The sequence below is a fragment of the Echinops telfairi genome, unplaced genomic scaffold, assembly GCF_000313985.2.
Source record: "Echinops telfairi isolate 266 unplaced genomic scaffold, ASM31398v2 ScPeMD7_11;HRSCAF=52, whole genome shotgun sequence".
Classification (NCBI taxonomy): Eukaryota; Metazoa; Chordata; class Mammalia; order Afrosoricida; family Tenrecidae; genus Echinops; species Echinops telfairi.
Window position 1 is genome coordinate 40837316 of NW_022103908.1, and position 19455 is coordinate 40856770.

Consider the following 19455-nt stretch of genomic DNA (forward strand, 5'->3'; position numbering starts at 1 on the left):
GGGAGGAGCCAGTGAGGAGGGACAGCCGCTCACCCACATCCTCCTAAATCGGGTTCTGACTGACGCCTGCTGCAGGTTGCTCTTTCTGCTGCTGCTGGTGACACAGAAATGATATAAATAGCACATGATAAATCAATAAACCATGTAGAAATAAGAACATACCAGCTCCAGCCAAAACATCCAGCTGGAAAAGTTATTATTAGTCACAGATGCCTGACCCTTTCTGACTGGCTTCCTTTCAGGGCGGACTTCGTACACGATGTCTGCACGTGGGCCTCCGTGGCAGCCCTTCCCGCACCCTTTCTGACTCACGGTGACTTGACTCACCTAGACTCTGACTTCACAGCCGGCTCCCTAGGGTTTTTGAGGTGGTCATCTTGACGGGGCAGGTTGCGAGCTCTTCCCTCTGGGGAGTGACAGGCTGGGTCCAAGCACTGAGCTGCTTATTCCTGGGCCATCGAGTTCGTTCCGATTCATAGCGGAGCACTTAACTCTTGCACTAGGGCTTCTTCATCGAAGGGTGACAAGTGAAAACAGGAAGTTCATCGGTGGAGTTTTTTAAAGTTGTCTTATTCAGGGCTTCAACCCGGTTCATTCCAGTTCATTCCCTTGCTGAGAACTTGCGGTCTCAGAATTTCTACGTGTAATCAGAATCCACCTCTCACCAAGCTCTCCTGGCGGTTCTTTTGGGACTCTGGTTAGAACTAGAGATTCTGATACAATCCATTTGGCATGGAAAAGCAAAAGAAATGGGTTCAGAGCTCTGGCTGTCAGAGGCTTAGAGATGGGGAAAGCTGTATGTTTGGGGGGAGTCAGTGGACCCTGATGGATTGACCTTTGTCAGTGGCTGGCCCTGCAGCACTGCCCAGGTGGTTCCTGTCTAGACACGCAGGCTGCGGCTCCATCCTTTCTCTGGTCCTTCTTGATGCAGGTGTTTATATTTGACCCTAATCTGATGAGGTGTGGATCCAAGAAGAATTCACAAAGTGTGTGGACAATCTCCATTGATCTCCAGGATACATGATTGGACTCCGTATTTTCCATGAATAATTGGGAAGCCCTCTCATATATAAAAATTAGTGCATGCTGGAGAAAAAAATAAAATGTCCTGACCCTACTAGCCTCTAGTCCAGCGGTTCTCAACCTATGCGTCGCGACCCCTTTGGGGGGTCTAACAACCCTTTCACAGGGGTCGCCCGATTCATCACAGTAGTGAAATGACAGTGATGAAGTAGCAACGAAAATAATTTTATGATTGGGGTCACCACCACATGAGGAACTGTATGAAAGGGTTGTGGCATTAGGTAGCTTTCTCCAGAGGGACAGAGCTCACCCACTTCTAAGATCTGTTTCCTGGGTTATTGATCGGGGAAAAGATGGGACTTTATACTCCTGTAAAGATTTACAGTCTCGGAAAATCACAGGGGCAGTTCTATCCTGTCCTAAAGGGTCACCATGAGTCTCATTGAGTTGACAGTTAGGTTTTTAGAAATTATTATTCAAGTCATATATAAGCTTGTGTGTGTACGCATTCACTAGCCCCCAATATGGTGTGCTAATCTGTATTACTCGTAGCTGTGGTCAGATCAATACAGAGAGTCCGTACTTTCATGGCTGGGGAAATGCTGTGTTTAGCTGCATCATGTATATTATAATCATGTTCTACTTCTCTTCTTCATTTCTCTGTACTTAATAGTTTCCTTGTGTTTTAATTTGCTTAGTTCTCTAAGCATGGAGGACCTACTTTCAAGAGAAATGTACAGCTCTGTCTCGAAATGACCAAGTCATCAGGGCTGGTTTTCTCTTGGCGACATCCATCTCAGGTCTTCCCGTTCTGCTCCCATCTGAGCAGGTTGCCCTTCAGCCTGCAGCCCCGCTTCATCAGCTTTAGGATCCCGTGTCTCCCTGCTTGCCTGAATCCCAGCTTCTGTTGCTTGGAGCCCAGTCCTCCTTTTCTTGGCGGCTTTCCCCCTCACTGTGGCCCGGAGCCCACCCTGCACTAGCTTCCCAGGACGGGTAGGCATGAACAATTCCATTAAAAATGCATTTGCTACTTTGGATGGCAGTAACAAAAACCAAACTCAATGCCAACTCATAGCGACCTATAGGGCGGGGTAGAACTGCCCAGTGAGTTCCCGAGACAGAAACTGTTTATGAGAGTAGAAAGCCTCAACTTTCCCTCTCGGAGCTCCTGGTGTCAAACTGCTGACCTTTGGGATCACAGCCCGATGCATAACCACTGTGCAACCAGGGCTCTTTGGATATAGATTTCAAAGAGGGAAAATTATTTCCCGCTGGGAATTTGAAGTCATGGCTTTATTTCTTTTTAGCTTTTAGTGTTGCTATTGACAAGTAAGAGGGCAAATCGAAAAGTATCGTTACAAATTTATAGTCATCTCTTTTTAAACGAATATCAGCATGTAAAGCTATTGTTTCTCAACATAGTCTCCATCTAGGTCTGGACCCTTTTTAAGGAACACTTTGTATTGTGAATTGGGTGAAGGCCCACAGCGCAGAGCATCAGTTTTACACTCAACAATGCACTGGCCCTTGATTTCGACTCCTTCTCCGCACTTTCCTCAATGTCTTTCATCCCAATCCGGTTCCCTGCTTTCCTTTAGCCCGCTCCCTGTTTCCTGCTTCTAATTCTTCCTCTGCCCAATCCTTCTGAACTTTGACCTTAGGTAAATCAATACCGGGCTTTGGATCTTAAATGGCTGATTCTTCGCAGGTGTGTGTGCCTCACTAAAGTTTTTAGTTTCCTTAGAGACACGTTTGACTGAAAAGTTGAGCTACCAGGGTGAGTTCAGTTCCAGATGTAAACGGTGACTAAGGCCCATTTTCTTAGGGGCTCCACCCGTTTTTATCCAACCAGGAAGCCTGGTGTCTTTTATGATTTTGAGTTCTGTGCCACATTTTTCGCCCATCCCAGCCAGCACCTTCTAAGGTGGTCCCTTTCGGAGCAGTTGCTAGTGGTGGCTCGGTGCGGCATAGGTCTTGCGGTCTCAGAACGACGGAGACTGATGGCTGCATGGTCTGCTGCTCCATTGAGCCAGTTGTTTCTATGGGCCTTCGATTCTCACTCTTCTTTCCTCTAGACAGATGATCATTCACAGCAATTAAGACCCCAGTCACCACTCACCAAAGTAGGATGTCGACTCTTTCTTTGTGGACTATGTTATGTCAGTTGACCTTGGTCTCCCCAAGACCTCGGTCCTGAGCCTCTAGGCCCAGGGATGTATTCCCTCAAGGTATTCAGCTCTGTACAAGAAGTGTTCATAGGTACATGCACATCTAGAAATAGCCTCTCTCAAGGTCATGCATGTTCATGGTGATGCCTCACTCTTCCTCCCCCACATGCTCAGCTGTGGTGTCTGCCCACGTGTCCGCGTGTCGATTGCAGGATTACCGTCCTAGCAGCTTCCCCTCTGTCCCTTCCAACTCCTGCTCTTCTCAGTGTCTTCCCTTTGCTTCCATCGGTCCACACATCAGGAAGGTGCTGCTGCCATCTCCCAACCCTTCCCTGAAGGACTGTCAAAACGGCAGCGTGTTAGTTCAGGTGGACTAGAGAAACAAACTTCATAGACATTCATATCTGTCTAAGAAAGAGTTTTATATAACAGAGCAATTGTATATTGAGAAAACATCCCACCCCGGTCCAGATCAAGTCCATAAATTGGATATTAGCCCATATGTCCAATACCAATCTGTAAAGTCCTCTTCAGACTCACAAAACATATGCAATGATGTCGAATGCAGGCAGATCACAGGCCAGTGGGTGGAAAGCCTGTGGTAGCAGTGACAGTGGAAGCATCTCAGCACTGGCAGGGGTCTCCACGTGGCTCCTCCAGCTCCAGAGCTCTAGCTGCATCAGTGTAGCTCTATCAGGCTCATTGTCATGAATGTCCCGCAGGGAATGAGCGAGTGTCCTGCCTCCAGCGAGCTATTTATCTCCTTAGTGCCTCCAAATGAGGTTATCAAGCTGCGACCCGATTGACAGGCTGAACTCCACCCTTTCACGCTTAATAGTCTCAAGTTGACACCAGATTGTGTAACTAGCACAGAGAAGCAAGGACCAGAGAGAGAAAGATAGCCAAGGACCACGGTACCTGCCCAGGGATGCAGAGTACAGATGTGCAGAGGCCACCTTTGAACCTGAGAGAACACCAATAGCACTTTAGGGACACACCCTTTGACTGGAGCAACCAAACCGCACCAAATGGCCAAGAACCCATTGCCAGTTAATTCTGGCTCAGTGACCCAATGAGACAGTAAAACTAGACCTGAGGCTCACCAGGACCGTAACTCTTTACGGGGAGTAGAAAGCCCCATCTTTTTCCCTTGGAGCAACTGGTGGTTTCGATCTACTGACCTAGCAATTAGCAGTCCACCTCATAAACAGTATGCCACTGAGGCAAAGTCAGCCCAGGAGGAGGGAAAAGAGATTGTAGACAATAAAATGGTGTCTTTAGTCATATGTCAGGAAGAGTTTTGTAATCACCTGTGAGAAGGAATATGTGCCTGCATTGTAAGCAAGCAAGTCAAGACCCATTTCTCCTCCACTATGGTAGGTTTTCTCTAAATAATTCCACCTCTGGCTTTTCAGAGATTCAAGAAAAGGCTCCCGTCCAGCGAGCTGGAGTGGCGATGGGACTGGAGACAGGGGGGTTGGGTGCCTACCAAGCCAAGACAGGACGTCCAATCTCTGGAGACTCAGCTGAAAAAGCTCCAAGCTCAGAATAGCAACTGAGGAATTTTTTAAAAAACAGAGGAAAAAATTCCAGAAAGAGAAAACAAAGAGAATGTAGGGACCGAAGGTGGGAGGAGAGGGCGAGAAAAAAAATTTCAAGAAAATGCCCCAGAAGTGAAGATATGGGTCTCTCCTCACCAGTCCCACAACATAGGATCTTTGTCAGGGAATGTCCCAGCACTAGCGGTAACAATGGGAAGGTCCCAAAAGCATCCAGAGAGAGAAAAGGCAGGCCATTCGTGAAAGAATCAGAACAGCATCACGTGTGGCTAAGTCCAACAGCATTACGACCAGGGTTCTGGTTCACACAGGCACCAGCTTACTCCCGACAGGCCTCTGTGCATTTGCTCAGCGGATGGCTACAGGACAGTTCTCTCCGTATGACACAGCTCTTTGCCTCGTTAGTTCTGGGGCCTTCATAAAAATACGTCCAATCACACCCGTGTCTTTCAAAGGGATCTACTGGGACAGTTACATTCAAGGGAAGGAGGCTCAAAAGGTTATGAGTACTGGTTTTTGTTTGTTTGTTTTGTGATTCCAAAATGATACGCTTGATATGCTTTCTTAAAGGACACAGAATGATTGATTAGGCTTACGTGGAAGAAGTTTAAAGAAAACTGAAAACTGAGTTGCTAAGTAAAAGGCCAAGAAAGTTGGACCGTGAGGAGCTGATACCAAGGGCTCAAGTGGAAAGCAAATGTTTTGAGAATGATGATGGCAACAATTGTACAAATGTGCTTGACACAATGGATGGATGTGTGGATTGTGATAAGAGTTGTATGAGCCCCCAATAAAATGATTAAATTAAAAAATAATAAAATAAAAATCATATTCATTAAAAAAAAAAGTTGGACCAAAGAATTTTTTTATTCCATAGCAATGCACCTGCTCATGCTCAGAGAGTGGCAGGGACTGTTCTATGAGAATTTGGGTGGGAAATCTTACTCCATCCACCCTACAGCCCTGATTGTGCCTCTTCACCCATTTTCCCCACCTAAAACTCAAGGAACACTGAAAAGATTGGAACATTATTTGAGACCCTCAAAGATGGCAAAACTGCCTGTGGTAACTTACATAATCTGCTGTCAATTTGAGAGGATTAAGAGTGAACCGGGTAGAGCCTAGCCTATCAATCAGGTCACAGCTTGATGACCTCATTTGGAGATGCTCACTGGAGGCCAGACCCACACTCTGCATCATCTTCCTGCTGACAAGCCACATGAAACTACACCGATGGAACTGGAGCTGGAGAAGCCACGTGGAGACCCCTGCCAGCGCTGAGATGCTTCCACTGCCACTGGATCCACAAGACTTTCCACTCACTGGCCTGTGATCGCCCTGCAAGTTGGTGTCATTGCCCGTGTTGCGTGTGTCTGAAGAGGAATTTACGGACTGGTATCAGACATATGGGCTATTATCAGACTTATGGACTTGATCTGAACTTGGCTGGGATATTTTCTTAATATACAATTACTCTTTACAGTATATAAAGCTTTTTCTTGTTTATATATAAGTGTCCGTGAACTTGTTTCTCTAGTCAACCCAGACTAACACACTCTCTAACTCGGGCCTCAAGCCAGCTGGAACACTAAGTCCCAGACCCTGAGATCGAGCCAGGATTTCAAAGGTGCTGCTGGCATCTTCAGCCGGTCAGATCTCCTCTACTCCACTTTATCTAGCCCCCGGACTTTGACTAACTCAAAAACGTTCTGTGTCTGCTGAATAGAGCCTGTGAGAGGCATGGAGAGAATCCCACTTTGGAAGCTGTCTTCATTATTTAGTGCCGCGGTGACCAAAATGCCACGAGTGGATGGCTCTAACAAACAGAAATTTATAGCAAAATCAACTTCTTCCCAGCTTAGGAGCCTAGAAGTCTGCCTTCGGGGTGCCAGGGGAGGCTTTCTCGCTCCGTTGGCTCCCGGGGAAGGCCTTTGTCCCCTTTCAGCAGCAGTGGGGCTGACATTCCTTGGGGAGTTTTGTGTGTCTTGGCGTTGATCTTCCCAGAGGATCTCCCACGACACCCAGGGAAACCTGCAGGTGATGAGCCAGCAAGCCTTTCCTTTGAGATGTACATCCTGTGAGCTCTCTCGCTCTCTCCCTCTCTCTCAATTCCTGATGGCCTCTAGACATCCTGTGACATTTAACGCCTGCCCTTCAGCCTGCAAAGATCTGGGCTTTCTTGGACCTTCTTTATCAGCTGCAGAATGATACCACTCTTTAACAGAATGAGAAAAAGAAGACAAAAGCCTTTCAAGTCCAAGAGGCACCGCTCAGATGGACTCATGCGTAACTGCGCACACGATCCCAGATCTCCACCACTTAAGTGAAGAGCCCCTAGTCCTCAGGCCCCACCTCCAGTTCTGACTGACACACGTTTTGATGTATACTTTACTTACTCCGTGTTATCTGGAGCACACATGTGGTCATGAGGGGTCAGAATCTACTAGACAGCACCAAGTACTGGTCTTTCGCAGAGCTTAACCAGACCTGTGCGATGGTATTGTTGGGGGGAGAACGTGTGTTAAAGTTGTTAAATGTTTGCCCTGAAAACTGTTCACCCTGTGGGAATGCTGGCTCCTGGGACCGGGGTACCCACCTCACTGCTGCGTATCTACTCTGGGTTCTGAATGTGCTGTGCTGGCGATTGCCACCCATTGCCTGTGGGGTCCCTGGGCCAGGTTGAAGCTCCCTCTGAATTTGACCACTTCCAGATCTAATTTAAGCCTTAAACCTCAGAACATTGCCCGTTGGGGGTGGGCTCTATTTTGCCTTGGGCTGAGTGGAAGCAGGGAAGCCAGTTGCCAAGAAGGAAGGCAGACCCCTTTGTATCCGTCTTTTTCTTTTCTTCCTCGGGCCTGGCTGTCTTTGCTGTGCCTGATATGGAGAGAGGCAATAGGTGCCTTTGGGGAAGTAGAAGCGTCTTAGGTTGAATAGCATATTTAAAACAACAACAAATGCCAAGCCCAACTTGTTGCCACCAACTCGATTCTGACTGATGGCAACCTCTGTGGGACAGGAGCTGCCCCATGGGTTTCTGAGGCTGTAACTCTTTGGAGGAGTAGAAAGCCTCATTTTTCTCCCACAGACCAGCTGTGGTTTCTGAACTGCTGACCTTGCAGTTAGCAGCCCAACATGTAACCTACTATACCACCAGGGCATATGACTGCTTAAAAATGTTCCTGATTTTCTCTCCCCATCTCACCCCTGAGTGAGTGCAAACTTTGTGTATGCTATGTAACTAACCTCCTGTTGTAGACACCTTAGAAAAGGGGGGTGGGGGAGAAGGGTCTTAACTTCTTAGAGCTAAGGCAGCTTTTTACACCAGCTCGTTTTAAATATATTGTTTTAACTATGCTATTAGGAAGACTAGCGACATGTGGCTTTTACCAAAATCCTATGGGTTTCAGCCTGTCAATGCTGGGTTTGGCCACCCCGAGAGATGGTGAAATGCTTGGACATGGGCACTCTATGAGCCCCCGTGCACAGGACAGCTGCCAGTGCAGGGTGCTGTCAGTGAGCAGTCTTCCAGAGTGACCCCTGAGTCACAAGAACACTCCAAACAGGACAAAGGATACCAGCCCTCCTCTTTCCTCGTCTTTGCGGTCTTCCATCGAGTCAACGTCATACATGCTGGCTTCATGGGACCGAGAGGACCTGTCCCGAAAGGTTATCTCGGTTTAATCTTGACAGGAGCAGCAGAGGACCAAATCTTCCCCTCGCAGACGTGCAGGGCAGCCTCAAACGGGCAACCATTTGGTTAGCAGCCAAGCACCTAGCCACCGCACCACCAGGAAAATAAGTTGGCGATGACAACTGGGCAAAGTGTTTGCCTGGTGTAAAATGGAGTTGAAAAGCCCGGCTGGCGTAATGGTTACGAGTTGGGCCGCCGCTAACTACAGGTCAGCAGTTCAAAACGAACAGCTGCTTCATGGGGAGAGAGACAGGGCTGTCTGCAGCCATGAAGATCTATCTAATCTCAGAAACTCACAGGGCCAGTTCCGCCCTGCCCTACAGAGTCGCTATGAGCCGGCACTGACTCGGTGGCAGGAAGTTCTTATTTAGGTCCTAGTCACAAGATCTTTTGGGATATGGACCAGTGGTTCCTGGCCCCTAAAAGCCACAGTGCCCCTTCTGTCCCCACACGCTTCCAGGAGGTCTTGAGGGGGCAATGCCTCACAAGGGACACTCTCAAGTGTGGCCCCTGAGATGGAACTCTAGACAGGTAGCAGCCTGGGACAGACACGGGCGATCTGATATTCTCACAGTGGGACCTGGTGCTCACCAATCCAAAAGATGACAAGCTCTCTCTGTGTGTTTCTCTTCGAAGCATAAGCAACGTGCAGCGTTCCGACAATGGCTCATACATGTGCAAGATGAAAATAAACGATGACGACATTGTGTCTGATCCCATCGACGTTGAGGTGCAAGGTAAGTCCAGAGGCCACAGGGTGTTCACTTGCCACGCAGCTGTTTGTTTTCCAGCCTGTGTGAATGGCTTTTTGTGGAATCAGCTGGAGTTTGGCCGGCCTATTTATAACTCTGTGCAAACCTCACACATCTATCTGCACTGCAATTTCCAGTCTTTTTAAGACGTTACATAATAGTGCGATCATGGGTGTTATTGTGGTTAGGGCGTCGAGTCAGTGCCGAGCCACAGGGAACCTGTACAACCTTCCTCCCGCTAGTTATTCGGTTTAAGCCCCTTGTTGCAGCCACTGGGTCAGTCCAGCAGCTTGTGGATCTTCGTCCTGATCGCCAAGCACACGTGATGGCTTTCTCATGAGCGGCCCTCCCCGATACCATTTCTAAGGTATTAGAGGCAGTGTCTCAGGTGCTTTGGAAATGTACTTGAGGAGCATGTGAGCTATGCTTTTTCGAGGACAGATTTGCCCCTTCTCCTGGTGGTCCACAGTGTAGTCCGCATTCTCGGTGAACGCCCGGCGTCAAAGGCACCATGCTCCTTCGGTCTTCCGCAGTCGCCGTCCAGCTTGTGCGGGCATCGGAGACCATGGAAGAGACCATGACTCGGGGGCAGGTGTGTACTGACTGAATGTTCTCTATTTTACTTCTCCGACTTCTAATATCCACTGCAATGGCTACACAGAACCCACAGGCAAAACATGATGAAAGGGTTTGTTAAGAAAGTTACTGTAAGTTGGAATGCCCGTGAGAAACATTCAAGGTAGTCATGTTCCAGGACATTGTTGCCAAAGTTCAGATCTGCTAATAAATGGCCAAAGAAGCGTACTACTCCACGGTTAAGCTTTAACCCGAAGGCATTCAGCTCAAGCCCCGTGAGTCAGTAGACCTAGGCCTCTAAGTTAAGTGCCCAGAGGCACCCCATGCCAGTAAGCCAGCCTCCTGAACAAGTGTGTTCAGCTTCACTTGTTCCGTAGGTTGAGAAGTCCACTACTCTGTTCCATACTCTGGCTCCTGGGTCTGCTGCTGCTCCTCTGCTATTGTAGCTTGTCTTCTTGCTCCAGAAGGCTCACTGTGGAGCGATCTCAGGTCGAGAGGACACGCCCCTCCCCTGGCTCTCCTTGGGAATGAAATCCCTCCTCCTGCTTCTCAGAGGACTTATTTTATACACAGCAGGATGCCACTCCGGGGAAGCTGGTCACAATTACTCACAGGAGAATCCTATAAGTGTTGTCCCCACCTCCTTACCAAGCCCCTGCAGGAGAAGGTCGTTTGGTAGAAGTCAGAGACTTTGACTAGAAGAGCCACACTGAATAATTCACTGTCCTCAGGGTGACATCTTCACCCTGTGAAACTTCAGAAGGGTTTGGTTTGGTTTGCAGCAGCAGCAGATGTGTCCATTGCGATGCTGACTCCCTGGTGACTGCTTCCGTAGGTTTTGATTGTGGATCCAAGCAAAACAAAAGCCTCGACAACTTTAATATTTTCTCCACTTACCATGCTGTGGCTTTGGTCCACTTGTGAAGAGTTTGCTTTCTGTAGGTTGGAGCATAATCCGTGTTGGAGACTGGAGTCTTCGATCTTCATCAGTCAGGGCTCTCAATCCTCTTGGGCTCAGTAAGCAAAGGGCGTCAAATCTTCCCCTCATAGACGGACTGGGCAGCTTCAAACGGGCAACCATTTGGTTAGTAACCAACCATTTGACAGGTTGCTAGTAAGTTTTCTTGTAATCCTGATGTCTCATTCTTCTGCATATCATACAACTTGTTGGATTAATTGCTTAGCAAATAAGTCAGTCTGAAAGAATACAGAAATTATCGAGCAATCGTGTGCATACCACACGCATGTAGAATTTTGCTAACAATAATTAAAATACCCACTCAGCAGTACATTAGCAGGGAACTGCCAGCAATGTAAGCCCATTTCCGTAGAGGGCTTGGAATAACAAACTCGGGAACAAGAGACCTAAAATCGACGGCCAGGAGGGTGTAAAATGCCTGGTGGGATTTGATCAATTTGAGTTTGTTGGCTGAAATTTCCATTCTTCTCAATGTTAGCCATACATTTGTCATGATCCACCCTAAGCCCATCTGTAGACAATTGGACATCCCCTCACAGAAGGGTCACATGGAAGGGACGATTCATCCAGGTGTAGTACAGCACTGACAAAACACACAATTCCTCTGGTTCTTTATTGCTTCTCCACACCACTCTCATGACAAATCCTGCTAGACCGGAGTGTGTACATTGGTACAGATAAGAACACAGCGTCCGGGACAGATAAACCCCTCAGAAACAGTAATGGGAATAGGGAGACCATAAGGGGAGGGGGAGGTGAACAGGAGAAGCTGATAGAAATGATGGATGTCTAATACCACCCCCTGAAGGGGGACAAATAACAGAAACATGGGTAAAAGGATACAGTGGACAGTGTACGATATGAAAAAATAATAATAGTGATATATAATTTATTAAGGGTTCATGAGGGTGGGGGAGGGAGGGAAAACAGGAGCTGATAATAAGGGCTCAAGTAGAATCAAATAGATAATGTTTTGAAAATGATGATGGCAACATATGTACAAGCTTGCTTGATTTGTCATTTATGGATTGTTGTAATATCTGTAAGAGCCCCCAATAAAATTATTTTTTTAAAAAGAATGGAAATTCCAGCATACCTAATTGTGTTCATGTGGAACTTGAATGTGGTCATTCAAACAGATGAGGGGACGGTGCTACATGGTTTAAATTCAGGAGAGGTAGGTGTTAGGGTTGTGTCCCTTTACCATACTTAGCTCAATCTGTATGCTGAGAAAATAATGCTAGACCCAGGGGTGAGAAAAAAATAAAATAAAAGGAGTTTACAGACCTGCTTGTCCTCAAGTTATTTACAATGAGAAAACCTGAAGACTATTCCATTATTCATGTTCTCAGTGCTGGCATCACACACAACTCCCCTGGCCCAAAGGTTTCTTGCTTATTCGTCAGCAACATTGAAGGCCACAGGACTGCAGGAGGAGATCTTAGGGTTGCCACTGGGAGACTCCAGGTCTACCCTGTGGGGTGAGAATAGGCTCCCAAATCCTTCAGTCATACACAACTGTTTAATCCACTGTGGTTTGCCCAACTCTGGTTCTGGGGACCCCAGTAGTGTATGACTAGAAAGCCATGTGTTTTTTCTATGGCTGATTTCTTCTGAGGCCTCTCTAGATAGAATTGAACCTCCAGCCTTTCAGTTACCAGTGAGCACGTTTCTGAAAGTCAGACACAGAATAGATTGTCTTCACTCAGGGACGCACCTGTGGCAGAGCGATGGTTTGACTTTGTGTTGACTTCAGTAAAGTGTACTACAAACCTGTCGGTCTTGCCCTGGCTTGAGAACAGCTGCCTGTCCTCTCACCTGGTCAAACCAGTTCTCGCTCACCTGTCTCACACCCCCTTTGGGAATGTGTTCTGGAAAGATAGCCTGAGCTAGAGTGATAGGAATTAGCTTCTGTGTTTTCCCTGACTCAACCTTAAGTAGGTGAAACCTGGCCCTGTAGACCTGAGGTCATGAGTAAAATAAAATCTCCCTTGGCAAAGTTATACCCCCACTCCCCTGGAGCTCCATCTTTGCTTTTGTTCTGAAACGTTCTCCTTTATGATTTCTCTACAGGACTCCCTTATTTTACGAGGCAGCCAGAGAGCTTGAATGTCACCAGCAACACAGCCTTCAACCTCACCTGCCAGGCTACAGGCCCCCCCGAGCCAGTCAGCATTTTCTGGATCCAGAATAGCAGCCGCATTAATGACCGACCGGAACAGTCCCCCTCTGTTCTAACGGTTCCTGGTAAGTCCATCCATCCATAGATGTAAAATCTGATAAGGGGAGGGATCCAAAGTTTTGGGACCCCTGCTAAGTACCACCAGGGGATAGCGGAGAAGGATGAAAACTCAGGTGTGGAAACAAGGTTAGGGGACTAGGGAAGTGGGAATCACAAGCTCAAGGTTTCCCACTGGCAGGACTTGGCATTAGGTGAGTGCAGACCCAGGATGCGAACAGTTAAGTGTTCAGTGAGTAGAATCTCCAAGTCTGGGTACCGGGGACCCTGCAGGCATCTCCTGGTGCTGCTAGGGATTTGCCGGCCTGGTCCTTCTATCCTCTGAGGAATCATTATTGGAAAGCCGTCAGTTAGGCATGAGGAAGCACATTTGCCACGGGGAGCTGCTGTGGGGAGATTCTGAATCATTGTGGGATTGTGGTTGAATTGACATTCCATGGCCATTTTGATTTTCATCCAAACGGGAGTCTCCTGGCCCCGTTCCTGCCACTCCTGGGACTCTTTCTCCTCAGCAACTGTTGGTGTTTCCCTTCCTGTGCCCAATGGATGGGCTCCTCTTTGGCTCCTGTGACTGCATCTGTGAGCAACATCCAGCATGGCTAGCCCTTCCCTGCCCTCCCCCTTCCTTTCGCCAGACATTTAGCAATTATTCCAGGAGGAAACTCTGGATGCTAGAGGCCCTTCTAGCCACTGAGAGCCCAGCACTGAACTTCCTGACCCTCCTCCCACATCACGACTCCCTCCTCATGGCCTCGGCCCGTGACAGGCCCGGATAATGTCGGGGCACCCAGGACTCAACCCTGGGCCTGCTTCTTTTCACTCGGAGCGACTGGGTGAGCTCCTCTGGCCCTGGCTCCCATACCATGCGTGTGATGATGACCTCTTGCTTTTTTTTAACCCCCAGCCTTGACTTCCTTGCTGTGCTCAGACTCACGCAGCCAACCACCCCTTCGTCATTCCCACTTGCTGGGAATGAATTCACTTTCTTGAAACGAAACTATGATTTTCCCCTAAGTGGGGCCCCCCACCCCCCGAACTGCTTGTTTGAGCCAATGGCCCTGTCCCTCCCCTCCCTCTCTCTCATCGTTCACACTGAATTGATGTGCCAGCAAGGTCTGCCAGTGCTGAGTCCACGGGTGCCTGATATCCATCTTCTTCCCACCCCATTGCCAACGCCCTCATCCAAATTGCCCACAGTTGTTGAAAACACTGTTGTGATAGCTTTCTAATGAGTCACTTTACCTCCAGCCTTGTCCCTAGTCCTCAGGGCAGCAGATCACATCACTGGCCTGCTGAGCCCTTTAGTGATGTTCCCTGGTCTTAGACTATGACCCAGAATCTCTCTCGTCCCTGGCCCGCCCTAGGCCTACGTGCTCAGGCTACAACCTGACCCCTGCTCAGCCCCAGCCTATTCTCTCCTTCCTGTCTCGGGACCTTTGTACTCTCTCTCCTACCTGCCCCTGTTGCTCTTCCTTATGTCTTTTGTCCCTTGGTCTGATTCCAATGTGACTTCCTCAGAGAGGACTTCTCTGACCTCTGTTCACCCAGGACTATTTTAGACCCAATGACACGCAAGGAGCTTCAAAGGGTTCATGGTAACATGGGATGAAAAGATCATCACATTTCCCCACAAACTTTTACTACTGTGCTCGCTACGGGCACGTACCTTATCTTTCTTGCCTGTGCCCACAGCGCAGCCTGACTCAAGGTAGTCCGGAGTCAGTGGTCTGGGACCCAATGGATAGACACAGGAGAGCCAGCCAGGAGCTCGTCTCTCTGAGTCACTCTGCTGTTCTAACTCCTGCTCTGGAAGGAAGGTTATGCTTTCTCGGCCATGCTCTGAAATGTCTTACTGGTTTATCTAGTGATGGTGTGTGTGTGTGTGTGTGTGTGTGTGTGTGTGTGTGTGTGTGTGTCTATCCCCCCTCCCCCCACTGAGATAAATTTGGCAGATAATTAAATATTTAGAACTTAAGTATGCAACTTAGTTTTAATAACGGTACAGCCCATGTCACCACAGCCTTAAAGAAAATCTAGGACACTCACATCCCTGCAGGGACAGACAATCCGAGAACAGTGCCACCATCGGATGTGGCAAGCAGCTTGCGGTCGCTGCGTGCCCTGTAGGGATGCTGGTCCATGGTCACAACAGCGTTGCTGGGCTCCTTCATGATTCCTTCTAGCCAGGCTGCCATCTACTTTCGGTTCTGATTCTTGTCACCCTAGATTAGTGCCGAAAGCGAGCAGCTGGGGCACCACGAGCTGATGGCTGTGCCGATTTAATGGTCAGTTGCAGATCGGGCAGCGTGTCAGTTATCAAGCCAATCTGCGCTCGGATTCATTAAACGTCTCAAGGTGTTCATATGGAATTTTGTCAGGAACTTTGAAGATCCACAAAAAGTATTTTTTCATTAGTGGATGAGTTTGGCACAACACAAATCTTATACGAGAGCAGTATATGTTCCCACAGTACCCAAGTTTAAACAGAAACCTTGCTAAGACGCTGATCACAAGATCATGAGCCATGGCTGTAGTGCCTGGATTCTTCAAGACATGTTCATTAACCTTTGACTGTTTCATTTCCTTTAAAAAAAAATCTTTCAACGTGAATTAGGTGAAGGTTTACAGAGCTGAGCATCAGCCTTCCACTCAATAACTCCTCAAGCCTCCGATGTCTTACTCTGTGCTACTTTACCCACCTTCCTCTTGTGGGGTACTGGCATCCCCTTCACCCAGGCTCACACCTGTCTACCTGCTGGCCTGTGACTTCCCCTTCCCCTCCCACCCTCTGGCATGCTTGGGGACCTCTGACTGGTTTTGGGCAGAATAACCGCTGAGTGTTCCAGTGAGCCTGTTCGCTTAGCTACAGGTATGTGAAACAAGACAAGACAAGTTACAGTTGAAGCGGGGCCTCTCGGGCTGCTAACTATAAGGTTAGTCGATCAAACCCACCCACTGCTCCTCAGGAGGAAGATGAGGCTGTTTGTGCCTCTAGAGCAGTGGCTCTCAACCTTCCTCATGCCGCGACCCTTTAATACAGTTCCCATGTTGTGTTGACCCCATATGTGGGCATATCTACATGTGGATGTACCTGCCTGAAGATGGAGAGAGGAGTGGTGTCTCGGTTCCTAAGCCCATCGGAAATATGGTGTTACGCGACCCCTGTGAAAGGGTCGTTCGACCCCCAAAGGGGTCTCGACCTACAGGTGGAGAACTGCTGCTCTGGAGATTTGCAGCCTTGGAAACCCGGTGTAAGGTCACTGAGTTTAGATTGACTCGATGGCTATGGGGTTTGGCTATCCGAGGGAAAAACCACGGCACCACAGTGGCTAAGCGCTTGGTTGCTGACATAAAGGTTGGCTGTTTGAACCCACCAACCGCTCTGTGGAAGGAAGATGTGTCCACCTGCTTCTGTAAGGATAATGGCCTTAGGGGCCCTGTGGGGCAGCCCTGCCCCATCCTTCCAGGTCACTAGGAGTTGGAATTGACTCTGTGGCAGGCAGTCTGGTGTTTGGGGTCTATAGCTCACTTTCAGGGGGAATGGACAACTTACAACATTGAGACTCCCAATTCTTGGACATTTCATAACTATTCATTTTTCTTTAAGTTTTGTTTTCAGTTAGGTGAAGTGCTGCATGCCGTTTGTCACACTTATTGTAAAGTACTTTATGCTTCTGATGCTGGTTGCCTAGTTACTTTTTCACAAGTTTATTACTCCATACCCAAGCCACACTCACTGTCCTCCCTTTGGTTCTGACGCACAGCGACTCCAGAGGTCAGGGTAGCACTGCCCCTGGGGGTTCCCGAGACAGTGACTCTTCACGGGAGCAGAAAGCCCCACCTTGCTGCCGTGGGGGGGCCAGCGGTCTCAAACTGCTGCCCTTGCCATCAGCAGCCCAGCCTGTAGCCACGCTGCCACCAGGGCTCCCAGTTTATCACTAAGATCTAAAAGTAGATATTTGGAGGTTATTGGTGTTTGGGAGGTGTTGTTCCGGTAAAGTCTTTGGCTTTTCTGCTCAGATCATTTTGTCATCAGCCTACAATGACAGTGGTGTTTCGACCTTTCCGATTCTCTCATACCTTTCATTTCTCCTCCTTGTTAGTTTTTGTTTGTTTTAAATAAGAGGCTCCTTCTCTGTCCCTGATCGCTAGCTATGATGTCATTGTGGATTGTTGTAGCTTCCTTTCATCAGGTGGAAGACGTTTTCTTCCAGCCCTAGTTTGCTCAGTTTGAGTTTGGTCTTCCACCTTGGTGAAAGCAGAGAACATCAGAGCGATGTTTACTTGTGTTTGATGGTCTATGCAAAGACATTTATTCGGACTAGAGACAGCCAGAAAGGAACGGGAAATCCCGAACTCTTCACTGTGCTCATGCGGAGCCTGTCATTGAGCAAGAAGCAGCTGTGCAAACAGAACGGAGGCAAGACTGCTGGGTTTAAAATCAGGAAAGATAAAAAAAAACAAAAACAAAAACAAAATAATAAAATAAAATCAGGAAAGAGGTACATCAGGGTCTGAAGAAGCCTTATTAATAACCCGCAGACGATATAACCTTGCTCCCAGGAAGCGAAGAGGACTTGAAGCACTTAAAAGCCAAAATCCTCACCACTGGACCAATAGGTAAGATTATGATTAATGGAGAAAAAAGATTGAAGTTGTCAAGGATTTCTTCTTGCTTGGATCTACAATCGATTCTCAGGGAAGCAGCAGCCAAGAGACCAAACAGCCCACTGCAGGGAGGCTGTGTTCAGCACGAGACCTGGTTAGAGTGTGGAAGAGCAAGGATGTCCCGTTGAGCACTGAGGTGGGCCTGACCCACCCCGTGGTGCTTTCATTACCTCATATGCACATGAAATTTGGACATTGAATAATAAGACTGAAGAAGAATCGATGCATTTGAATTAAGGTTCTGGTGAAGAGTATTGAAAGTACCAAAAAATAAAAGGACAGAAAGGACCGTGGACTGCCAAAAGAACAAACAAATCTGTCTTAGAAGTACAAGTACGGCCAGAATGCTTCTCAGAAGCGAGGATAGTGAGGCTTCGTCGAGCATCCTGCAGACATGGACGAGGAAGGACCCGTGCCTGGAAAGGAACATCACACTGGTTAAGTTCAGGGGCCGCCAAGAGAGGCACACCCTCAACCAGGTGGAGCGATCCGGTGGCTACCACAGTGGGCCTCAAGCATAAGAGCAATCGTGAGGCTGGCGCAGGATGGAGCACAAACGACTCAATACTTGATGGATCCTGGAATCTCAGTGAACTAGGGGACGTTTATTCTGACTAAAACCCAGCAAGTTGTTCCAACCGACGGAGACCTTTTTGGATCATGAGTGTGTCATTGGATTAGCAAGTCACCTCCCTGCTGGGTTCCGTTTGCCTTCTTAGCCTTGCTGGAAATGTGGATTCTAATCTAACCAAGGGCAGAACCCCGGTGCCTCTTACTTAAGAAAGACAATCTCTGAGTGGACCTCAGTACATTAAATCAGCACTCTTAACTACTATGGTTCAACCAGTAGTCGCTCTCCTGAATTTTATTTTTGCACCGTCTAGTTGTCCATCTTATCTTGGGAGCGATCATGAGACTTGGCAAAGGTCCAGCCATGATCCAGCTGCCCTCATTGGGCTTCCAACATCCTTGGACATCATGGGCTAGTCACTATCTCAGAAAGAAAGGAAATTAGTTCAGACTTTGTTACGAAATCAGACCTTGTCGTTGGCAAGTTGAAACCTGCCCCACCCCCTATGAATGGTCTGCACATACTGATAGCCACTTGTTTCATAAGCACACACACACACACACACACACACACCCGCCCCCCGTAAGTTTTCCCGTGACTTGCATCACAATGACTGCGGCTGTGCTTACCAGAAATCAGTGCCCATTCCTTTAGCCACTGTAGCAGAGATCCCACAAGTAGATTTCATGAAGATAGACTTATTTTCTCAGTGCAGGAGACCAGATGTCTGAGTTCAGGGCAATGGCAATAGGAGAAGGCTTGCTTTCTGTCAGCGCTTGAGGAAGCTTCTTGTCTGAGCTTCCGTAGCGCCTGTGTTCCTCAGGCCTTTGTAACTCTCACGTGGCTGGACACACGCTGTCCTGCCCCCTTTGTAGCAACTCGCTTCTGAACCAGATCTGCTCTTTCTGATTTTTAGGGTTAGGACCCATCTTACGTGGACAATGCCTCGTTTTATTATTATTTTAAAAAATAAATCACTTTATTGTGACTCTTCCAGCTCTTACAACAATGCACACATCCATTGTGTCAAGCCCATTTGTACATATGCGGCCATCATCCTTTTCAAAACATTTTCTTTCTACTGGAGCCCTTGGTATCAGCTCCTCTTTTTACCCTCCCTCCCCCGATAATATGCCTCATTATCATTACCAAGAGAACTCTGTTCCCAAATGGGTAAAGGTATAGTGCAGTGGTCAGAGGAACCATGATGCCGCCATCAGTAGTTAGAT

General features: G+C 48.0%; 1 protein-coding gene across 1 annotated transcript in view; it reads left to right on the forward strand.

The window, feature by feature from the left end:
* MERTK (MER proto-oncogene, tyrosine kinase) overlaps positions 1–19455 on the forward strand; it is a 123688-nt gene that overhangs the window by 33020 nt on the left and 71213 nt on the right. Inside the window, exons 3-4 of the mRNA XM_045287095.1 lie at positions 9078–9178; positions 12822–12995. Coding sequence (XP_045143030.1) covers positions 9078–9178; positions 12822–12995 — 275 coding nt within the window. The remainder of the gene's footprint in view (positions 1–9077; positions 9179–12821; positions 12996–19455) is intronic.